Source organism: Crocuta crocuta, unplaced genomic scaffold (assembly GCF_008692635.1).
Source record: "Crocuta crocuta isolate KB4526 unplaced genomic scaffold, BGI_CrCroc_1.0 scaffold110, whole genome shotgun sequence".
Taxonomy (NCBI): Eukaryota; Metazoa; Chordata; class Mammalia; order Carnivora; family Hyaenidae; genus Crocuta; species Crocuta crocuta.
Window position 1 is genome coordinate 2,497,541 of NW_027527386.1, and position 10,532 is coordinate 2,508,072.

Consider the following 10,532-nt stretch of genomic DNA (forward strand, 5'->3'; position numbering starts at 1 on the left):
CACCGCCACCCGCACACCCACACCCCCTCGCTCTGGGGTTTTAGTGCCCCTGGAGGGCCCCCTGTGTTTAAGGGATAAAAATCCCCTCAAGCTGGAGCCCTGTAAAGAGCAGGTGGTGGGCGCACAGGGCAGAGGCTCCCCGATCCCACTTCTCCAGGCCGAGCACCGTGACCTTGTTACGCTGCTGGCTGCCTGCTCCGCTCTCTTTTGTTCGTCTTCTTTTTTTTTTTTAATGTTCATTTATTTATTTTGAGAGAGAGAGGGAGTGTGTGAGCCACGGAGGGGCAGAGACCGAGGGGGGGAGAGAGTCCCAAGAAGGCCCCGCGCTGTCAGCACAGAGCCCAGCATGGGACGCGCCCCCGCGAGACGGTGACCCGCGCCGCCCCGGCGCCCCCGCTGCGCGCAGTCCTGGCGTTGGTCGGGGTGCTCGTGGGTTTTCTGAAATTTCATCTTTCCAAGTCCGTTCCTTTTCTGTGTCCTTGCTNGGACGCGAAGTGAAATCCACAGTGGATGCTTTTCTGGATTCTGAGATGTGACCGTAGGGTTCTTCACTTCAGCCCTGGGAGCATCTTCAGCCCCCCACCCCCACCCCCTCACCTTGCAGCACTGCCTGCCAGAAAGGAATGGAGTCCGGAGAAGGTTCTGGATGGTGCATATCTTTGGGCAGTGTTTTTTTTTTTCTGATTTTTAAAATGTTTTATTTATTTTTGAGAAAGAGAGAGAGAGACAGCGTGAGCAGGGGAGGGTCAGAGAGAGAGGGAGACACATAATCTGAAACGGGCTCCAGGCCCCGAGCTGTCAGCACAGAGCCCGACGTGGGGCTCGAACCCATGAACTGTGAGATCATGATCTGAGCCAAAGTCGGACGCTCAACCGACTGAGCCACCCAGGCGCCCCTTTGGGCAGTGGTTTTGTAACTAAAGGGATTAGTTTTTGAGATGCATTCATAAACTGTAAAATTCACCCCTGAAAGTACATAATTCAGTGGAATTCAGTGGATTTTACTGCATTCTGTGCAGTGTTGTGCTGCCATCACCAGTGTCCAGTTCCAGAACATTCCGTCAGCCCAGAAAGAAACGCTCCCACCCTTGCCCCGCCCCCGCGAGCCCCTTCCCACCCGTGGAGGAGCCTGTTCTGGACGCGTCACGCACGTGGACTCACACCCCGTGTGGCCTCTCATGTCACGTTCCCTCGCTGCGCGTCACGTGTTCAGGGTCCGTCTGTGGGGCGGCGGGTGGGGGGCTTCATTTTTGCTGTGACTGAATACTCTACCATTTGAATATAGTTAATGCTTTATTTTTTTTTTAATGTTTTATTTATTTCTAGGAGAGAGAGAGACAGCGCAAGCAGGGGAGGGTCAGAGAGAGAGGGAGTCACAGGCTGAAACAGGCTCCAGGCCCTGAGCTGGCAGTCAGCACAGAGCCCGACGCGGGGCTCGAGCCTACGAACCGCGAGATCATGACCTAAGCGAAAGTCGGACGCTCAACCGACTAAGCCACCCAGGCGCCCCAGTTAATGCTTTTTTTAAATGCAAGGAGTTCAGGTTGGACTTAGAAGAGAAGTTAAAGTTCTAACTCCCTTCTCCGTCCGCAAAGAAGCCCCTGGTAACAGATCCTCCCATTCCTTTGCCAAAGGCCCTGGGCCTGAGCCCACACGTGTGTGTTTGCCTGCGGCCCCGGCCCCTGATCCCGCACCTCACTGGGGGGGCGGGGGGGCTCCGATCTCTGGCAGGGACCCGGCCGGGACCTTGGGGCTCAGGGCTCCCAGAGGGCAGAACCAGAAGCTTCCACCCTTCCCCACGCCATCCAGTGTCTTCTGTGCACGTGGCTGCAGAGAACCGGCTGCGGGGCCTTTCGGTTCAGAGAGAGGATTTTCAAGTGTGGCCTGTAAGCGCCCTCGGGGCCCAGCCTGCGGGGTGGGGCGCCCCTGCCCCGACTTCCCGCCTCCCCACAGGGCCTGGGCCGGGTCGCCCCGGCTCATCAGGGAAGCGTGTGCGCGGCTGGGCCCCACCTCCTGGCTCTCGGCTGCTGCCCGTCTGCTTGTACTCTGCCTCCTCCCTCGCTCTGAGTCCTGGGGCGCCAGCACCCCCCCACACCGGGGCGCACGCAGCCTTGCCCTGGGAGCGGCCCCGCCCTGGAGGCCCTTGCGCAGCCCTGACAGCCTTGTGCCCCCCGCTGCCCTCCCCGGCGGTGACTCTGCACTCAGCTCTGCAGGCGTCTGTCAGGGGGTAACCGAGTGGACCTGGTCTCTGTAGTGGGGGAGACGTAACACACGCACCAGGGGCTGCCGAGTGCCTGGAAGACCCAGTGGAGGGGGCTGCGGTGGCCCCGGCGCCGGGAGGGTCAGGGTCAGCGGGCACAGTTTGGGTGGATTCTAAGGGCACAGGTGGTGGTTGTGCTGAAAGACAGGTGACCAGGGTCCTCCCTGGGTCCCAGGGGCCCAAGGTCCTTCCTGAGCTTTTTGTTTCCACATCAAACAAATGCGTGGAAGAGGCTCTGTGGAAGCTCGGGTGTGGGCAGGGGGGAGGGGAGAGGGTGGTGTCCGACCCGGTCAGCCCGCACACAGGCGTGGCCCTGAGGTGGGAGGCCCGGGCTCCTGCGAAGAGCACATATGATGTCATTGTTGCCTGGAGGGAAAAGACAGGGTGTGCAGGATGGGCCCGCAGTGCAGTGCGGAGGGGGGAGGGGGGAGGGACTCGACCAGGGCAAGGGCCCTGAGGCCAGCTGGAGCACGTGAGCAGGGAGCAGCTGATAGGCGGTGGGCCCTGCACGCCAGGAGGAATGGGCTTTGGCCTCTCCAGGCTGAGGAACAGGCTCAGAGAGAAGCCCCTGAGGGCGCGAGGAGCTCCCTTTGTTCCTCTGGGCCCTGGGGTGGCTGTGAGGTCACCCGCACAGAAGCCATCAGCGCGGCCTGTGGCAGGGTCCTGTGGCAGGGCTGGGTGGCGGGCCGGGGAGGGGGGCCCAGCTCTGCTGCCCTAGCTTCGGGCTCCCACGGAGGCGCTGCGAGACCACAGGAAAGCGGCTCAGAGAGGTGGAGAGGCTCGGCTGAAGCCACACAGCGGTGGACAGCAGGAGAGCCCAGCCTCAGCCCCGACAGTCTGGGCCCCGAGTGCGCCCCCTGCCTCCCGCCCAGGGGCTGGCACGGCTGTGTCCCGTGTCCCCCTGCTGTGTCCCGGGGCAGGCCTGGGCCCAGCACGGCACGCTCACCCCCTCCCCAGGCTATTTTTAAAACTTAATTTCCTCAAAAATGGGGTGGCTCATTCAGAAGAGAGTGGGTCACGTCCTGGGCTGGGAGGAGCGACATCGTGGCCTGTCGTCCCACTGGCCTGGCTGGTGGCCGCACAGGGCGGGGCCGCGTGACCTCCAGCAGGGGACTCGCTGTGAGCAGCCTCCCCCCCTGGGGACTTGGGAGGGTCCTCAGAGGCACGGAGCCTGAGCCGTGGTGGGGCAGATGGACCCCCCCCACGGGGCCTCCTCCCTGAGGCTGGTGTGGACGTGGCCGGGCAGGCCCCTGACCCTGATGATGAGCCTGGAGAACTGGGGAGTGGGTGGAGCCATTCGGGGGTGAGGCCGGGACCTCCGTGTTGGGCCTGCTCAGCCTGGGAGCGGCAGAGGATGAAGTCCAGAATGTTCTGCCCTGGTCTACCGCCAGCTTCTTGCCCTCTCTCCTCCTCCTTCCCCCACACCCTGGACGTAACACCATGAATTGTTCTGTTGGGTGGCCAACAAAAATATTATGTCAGCTTTCTAGCACCTTCTGTGACCTGCTTGCCTCTAGCCAAGCCTCAGGATGGGCCCGGGCACCCAGGCTGGGGGGTCTGCGGGTGGGCACCTGGGGCCTTGGGCAGGCGACCCAGCCTCCGTCTGTCGGCTCTGACTCTTGGCTGGGGTGTCCTCTGCTGGGCCCTGCGGCCGTGACCGTGGCATCAGCCGGCCGCCCACCAGCCTCAGTGTCCCCATCTGGAGCACCTCTGACGCACGTGCCACAGGCACAGTGGTGGCCCTGGGCGCTGGACGAGGACACTGGTCACCCACCCGCTTACCCGGGCTTGCCCCACGGCCACTGTCTCCTTTTTGCAATAAGTATAATTCATGCCATAAAATTCAGACTTTGAAGCACGTGGTTTCGTTTTTTGTGTATTCACAGTGTTGTGCCAGTCACCACTGATTCTAGAACATTCTTATCCTGCTGAAGGAATCCCCATTCCCATTAACAGTCACTCCCCATCCACAGCCTCAACCGCTTTTTTTTTGAATTTTTTAATATTTTATTTATTTCTGAGAGAGATAGAGAGAGGCAGCGTGAGCAGGGGAGGGGCAGAGAGAGAACGAGACACAGAATCCGAAGCAGCTCCAGGCTCTGAGGTGTCAGCACAGACCCCGACACAGGGCTCGAACCCACGAACCGTGAGATCATGACCTGAGCTGAAGTTGGAGGCTTAACTGACTGAGCCCCCAGGCGCCCTCAGCTGCTCTTGACACCGGAACCCTGTCTCAGCCGCACACCCGCACAGCCGTGCCTCCAGCCCAGACCCCCCTGAGCTCCAGACTTGGGGTCCGGCTGATCCTGGAGGTCTCTGTGCGGGGGCTCCTGGGCGTCTCACACTCCGCTCGGCCGTGCGGCACCCGACTGTCCCCACACCTGTCCTGCCTCGTCCCTCCGTCTCAGCTGAGGCCACTCGTTCCTTCCGTTAGCGGCTTAGCCAGAGTCCTTAGTCATCTGCTTTCCCTGCTTTTCGCTCTGCCTGCAGTGAGGACAGCCCGTGTGTCCTCCCCTGAGACCTGTTCAAAATCTGCCTGCTTCGCCTCCGCCTCCCCCACCTGGTCCAGCCCACCTGCTCCTGAAGGACCAGCTCAGTCCCCTCCACCCTTGCCCCGTCCATCCTCCCTGCAGCGGCCACCAGAGGGCGCCCACGAGCACCCGAGTCAGGTCCCCTCCATCTGCCCACAGCCCGCCAGGGCTCCCTCCTTCCTGGGGGGAAAGCTCAAGTCCTCCCTTGTTGACCTGACCCCTCCCCTGTCACCCAAGCCAGCTCCCAGCCTGACCGTAGGTACCCAGCANTCACCGCGAGCCTCTCCACGGCGAGCACCTCTTTTCCGGGGGCAGTGTGAATGGGCCAGGGAGCCGCTCCCGCCCCGTCCCCTGGCCCAGCCGGTCACCTGATTCCTCTGCGGCCCCAGGACCCAGGATCTGGTTAAGCCCTGCTCCCGCCAGTGGGGGAGGCCGCGGTTTTTGGCCATTTGCTGCCAAGGACCCAACGACTTTGGGGTCAGTGCGGGGTCGACATCCACACCCCTGCTCCTGGCCGGGGTGCTCTCCCTCCACAGGGGCGCAGGGACCTGAGCGAGGGCAGAGAAGGCGGGGTGAGGGCCACCTCGTCTCCGGCTGAAGCCTCTCCCTTCTCTCTGCAGGCTTGGCCCAGAAGAAGATGGCCCCGTCGGAGGTGAGTGTCCTGTGGCCCAGCTGACCCACTTCTCCGGAGGCAGACCAGCCCCAGGCCCACTCGCTGCACCTCCCTGGGCCCGTGGGCAGGCAGGTGGCAGGCACAGCGCCCAGAGGNGGGGAGCTGCCGGGGAGGGAAGGGTGAGGTCGCGGCCTGGACAGCCAGGGCCAGAGGGACCGGAGGCCGGTGGCCAGGGACGTGGGGCGGGGGGAAGCCGGGCCAGGTGGGTCCTTGAGGAGCTCCCGGAGGGGGCTGTGCGGTCAGATGCGGCCACGTGGCTGGTGCCGCGTCTCCAGAGAGCGCTCTCTGGGTGTGGCCCTCGCGCCCCCGCCCCGCCCCCGTGGGGGGTCGGCCCTGTCCCTGGTCCTGAAAGCGGCCTGTGCGCACCACCCAGGCGTGGCGTTCTGCGCCTGAGCTAGCCTCCTGGGCCGGACACTCCCGTCCCCCCGATGCCACCTGCCACGTGGGGCCCCTGTGAGGAGGGCTCTCGTGGCGGCCCCGGGGCCGTGGGGAGTCCGCGAGGGCGGCAGAGCAGGGGCGAGGCCGCCGATTCCTGGCGAGGGCCCGCCCCCTGGTGGCCAGTGAGAGGAACTCGCGGGAGCCGGCCCAGGAGTGAAGGCTGCCGGAACCCCCGAGGGGCAACGGGGGTTGGGCTGGGCTGAGTGCCCCCAGCTGGGGGCCGGAGGGCTGCGTGGGCTGTTCGGATGGTGGCAGGTACACAGTAGATGGTCCTGAAACGTCCGTGACGGTGCAGCCCCCCGCCTCTCCCCCATTCTCCCCCGTGGAGCCAGTGCTGGTGGCTCCCACACAAATTTGTCACTCCTCCCCTGTCTGTCCCCACACAGACCCCAGGCCAGTGGGACTTCTCCCCGGTTCACAGTCGTTCCAGCCCAGGGGTCGCGGCTGGGATAGGGGACACTGTGTGGCGTTGAGGACGTCTGTGGTTGTCAGGACGGCGTGAGGCTGCTCACTGCTCACAGTGCATGAGACGCCCCTTAGGGGATGGCCCAGCCCCCCCGCCCCCGTCAGCAGGGCAGGGGAATCTCTGAGGTTAGGGTTCTGCTCCTGAGGAACCGGACGTCTGGTCTGGGCGGGGCCCCCTGGATGTGCAGAGGTGGACTGTTCATGTGGCCCCTGCAGGGGACAGGCCACCTGCTCTGCCCTGGAGCCTGTCCACACCAGCCTCTGCCCCATGCGGCTTGACAGCTGGGGACTCAGGCGCTCTGGTCAGGATTTCCAGAGCTCTCTGGCCCCAGCGGCGCCTCCATGCTGCTGTTTAATGCTTCCTGCTTCCTGTTCTCCAGGCCCCGCCGATGACTGGACAGCTGGGCCCTGGCCACGGGAAGAAGCTGGGTCATCGGGGAGTGGACGCGTCTGGCGAAACCACCTACAAGAAGGTCCTCTGCCCGCGGCTGGTTGCAGTGGGGCGGCGTGGGGGGGGCCCCCACACAGGGGTTGCAGACAGATGCTCTGGGTGCAGCCCCTCCATCCCAGTGAGGTCCTCACCTGCTGTCACCATCACAGGCTTCGGGCGACACGCCTGCGGCTGCAGCACCGCCTGCCCGGCCACAGGGCCTCCTGGGACCCTGGGAGACTGCGGCTCCTCTCCCTTCCCTTGGGAAGCGGGCTGAGCTTTCACTCCCACCCCCTCCTGCTCCAGCATGGGCAGGCTTTGTCCCCAGCAGCCCCTGACATGCCCCACTGTGGCTGGGGAAACCGAGGCACAGCAGCAGGGTCGCTCGCCCAGCGTGACTGTGCACGTCATGGGTAGAAGCAGCCCGGGGTCACGGAAGTGAAGGGATGTCACTCTGTAAACGCAGGTTCCCCCCCAGATGGAAATCCTGATGGTAGATAGACCCTTGCTGAATCGGGACAGTTTGAGAACTTGGAACCTTCTAGAACCTTGATGGAAAACAGGCCTGGGGGCCTCATGAGGTGATCCTGGCATCTCAGCCAGGCCACCCTTCGCCATGGGGTTGTGTGAGCTCAGCGATGGCCCAGACAAGTGGGGGGCAGGCACCCCGGAACCCCATGATGGGGATGGGTGCCAGGGTCGAGCTGCAGGCTGCACAGCCACCCCATCCTGCCGCCCTGAGGGGCATCTTGTTTAGCCTCCCCCCACCCGAAGCCAAGGGCCTTGATGCAGCTGGGTCTCCCCGCAGACCACGTCCTCCACCCTGAAAGGGGCCATCCAGCTGGGCATCGGCTACACCGTAGGCAACCTGAGCTCCAAGCCAGAGCGTGATGTGCTCATGCAGGACTTCTACGTCGTGGAGAGCATCTTCTTCCCCAGGTAGGCCTGGCCGCACCGCAGAGGCTGCCTGGCGCCTGGGATGCCCACCCAGCGCGCAGACGCGGTAGGGACGCAAAGCGGCCTTGCTGCTCTCTGAGTGCCCTTCTCTGCTGGAAACAGCACTGGCCTCCCTTGGCTTCTTCTGGGCTTCAAAGTCTGACCCTGTGTTGGTTGTGATGTTAGTTTGCTGCCCAGAGAGATGCAATACAGCACTGATCTTAAGAAACAGGAGGAGACATAAGTTTACTTTTCTGTCACATGAAAAGTACTGATGGGCAACCCAGGGCCGCCGGGCAGCTCCCCGGTGTTGGGGTCCCGCGTTCTTGTAGCTGTTCCGCCATCCTCATAGGCAGTTTTTGTAGCCCAGGGTTTCAGGTGGCTGCCTCAGATCCTGCCATCACATCTGCATTCCACCAGCCACAGGAAGAGAGCACATGATCCTCCCCAGGCAGGGCAGGATGGGGAAGTGGCATGTTTCTGCCCCACTCAGAGCCCATTGGCTGAGCACAGTCGTGTGGCCGGAGCTATAGCTGCGGGAGAGGCTGGGCAGTGGGCTCCCTCCCGGTCTGGGACTCTGCTCTCTGTCCCCCAGGGAGCCCCGCGCCGTTGTCTGGGTTGGCTGTNAGTGAAGGCAGCAACCTCACCCCCGCCCACCACTTCCAGGACTTCAGGTTCAAGACCTACGCACCTGTCGCCTTCCGCTACTTCCGGGAACTCTTTGGGATCCGGCCCGACGATTACCTGGTAAGAGCGTCAGTCAGCTGCTGCTGCGTGACAAGCTGCACTAGGCCAGGTGGCTCACAGCGCCACCTGTCGGTCACCTCGTGGTTTCCGTGGGTCAGGACTTCATGCGCGCGTTTCAGCCCAGTTCTTTGCCCAGGGTTGCCGTGGAGGGCGGGGCTAGAGCCTCGGGGCACCGGACGGAGAGGCAGCCTGCCTCCGGGCCCACTGCCACGTGGGCGGGACCCCACTGTCCGCAAGCTGGGGCGTCCGGTCCTTCCCTGCGGGGCTCGTGATCAGAGCCTGAGGGACCTGACTGTCCTGGCGTCTTTGCTACGTCTGTTGGTTGGAGACGCGTCACAGGTCACACCTCCATTCTAGACGAGGTGGGTCATGGGGACCAGCTGAGCGTCCCCTCCAGTGCTGGTGCGGCTTTAGTCTCTCCAGTGAGAGTAATCTTGGAACGTCTGGGGGCCTCAGTTGGTTAAGCATCGACTCTTGATCTCGGCTCAGGTTGCGATCTTGTGGTTCGTGAGTTCGAGCCCCATGTCAGACTCCACGCTTGCGTGCACGGAGCTTGGGATCCTCTCTCTCCCCCTCTCTGTCTGCCTCTCCCCTGCTTGTGCTCCGTCTCTCTTTGTCTCCGTCTCTTTCCCTCAAATAAATACACGTTTAGGAAAGTCAGAACCTAGGCGTTACCCTTCGATCTCACAGTGACGGATCAGGACTCCTGGAAGTTAGAGCTCGAGTGTGCAGGGGTCCTCACCTGGGTGGATCCGTCTGCTCTTGCGAAAGGTCTGGCTGGTCTGTCTGAAGTCCGCCCGCTCGCTGTTTTGCGACTTTGTGTTCGGGAAGCCTGACCCCCCGTGCGAGACCGCGTCCATGGCTGTTGCATCTACTCCATGTGATTGCCACCGCCTGGTGTCGCTGGGGCTCGGGCCCCGGTCCCCCTGGTTCTCACCTGCGGCGACTCGCCTCCCTGCGTGTCGGGGGGTCCCTGGCCGCTCGCTCCCCTCGGCACTTAGTCTGCGGGAAAGCTGTGCCCTCAGCCACGCTGTGTCCTCCAGAGGGAGCAGCATTTGCTCCGGCCAGGGGTGTGTCCAGGTGCCCCGCAGTCACGGTGCCCCTTGCCGGGGCTGGGCCTGGGCCTCTGACCGCGACTCTGGCCCTTGCCGCACGCCTCCCCTCGCTGGCCCCATAATGACGGTCCCTGTGGCCCCGCAGCCTTACTGGGGCGAGGCCAGCCTGGTGGTGCTGCCGTAGAAACGGCCCGGGCGACCTGGATTTTAGGTCTTGGGGGGAGAAGTGGACGCCTGTGGCCATGTGGCCTCTGTCGGCTGGTGGGGTGTGGACACAAGCAGAGCGGACACAGGGCGCTGGCCGCAGCCCGATCTCGGCCTCGAGTGGGTGCTCGGCAGATGTCCTCCGTCCTTGGGAGGACCTGCCCCGTTGTAGTGACGGTGCCCCGGGTCCCCGCCTGTCAGCTCTTCCCGCCGGACCCCGTGGCCGTGGGCACCCACACCTCGGCTCCAGAGACTTCTGTGGCAATTGCCGGTGGTCCTGAGTTTTGTGGGCACTCGCCCACCATCCCTGTGGGAGCCCTGGGCTGTCCCCATCTCAGGNAGGGGGCACATCAGGGGCCGTCTGCCCGTGACCCTGTCCCAGTGGTCGGCGGTCACCTGGTTGGGAAGTCTGCGCGTGCCACCACTTCCTCCTTGGCAGCTGGGCCGAGCCCTGTACGCCGTCCCCCAGGCCGCTCCCTCAGGGCAGCTGCCATTGGCATTGGTTCCAGACCTTTCTCTGCTCACAGACTTCTTTTGCGGAAAGCCGCGCACGCCCCTTGGCGCTCATCTCTCAGAACTGTCCTCTCCCCTGCCTTAGGGTTTCCCTGTTCCTGGGGGCTCTCGGGGCCCAGGACGCCCCTCACTGCTGTCCTTAGGTGGCAGGGCCGGGTGAGGCAGGGGTGAGGAGGGAGAGCACGGGCAGCCAGGGCCTGTGTTTCCAAGGGTGTTGGTGCCTTCTGGCTGTGGGCGGAGCAGCGCAGGTCTGAGGGCCCTGCTGGCTGCAAACGGGACC

The 10,532-nt window shown here is 63.7% G+C and overlaps 1 protein-coding gene across 1 annotated transcript in view; it reads left to right on the forward strand.

Moving 5' to 3' along the window:
- The first annotated feature begins 5,413 nt into the window (after positions 1–5,413).
- Positions 5,414–10,532, forward strand: part of PIP5K1C (phosphatidylinositol-4-phosphate 5-kinase type 1 gamma) — a 22,730-nt gene continuing 17,611 nt past the window's right edge. The window contains 4 exon segments of the mRNA XM_077747614.1: positions 5,414–5,443; positions 6,748–6,840; positions 7,606–7,736; positions 8,363–8,480. Of these exon segments, the coding sequence (XP_077603740.1) occupies positions 5,429–5,443; positions 6,748–6,840; positions 7,606–7,736; positions 8,363–8,480 (357 nt within the window). The 5' untranslated portion in view covers positions 5,414–5,428.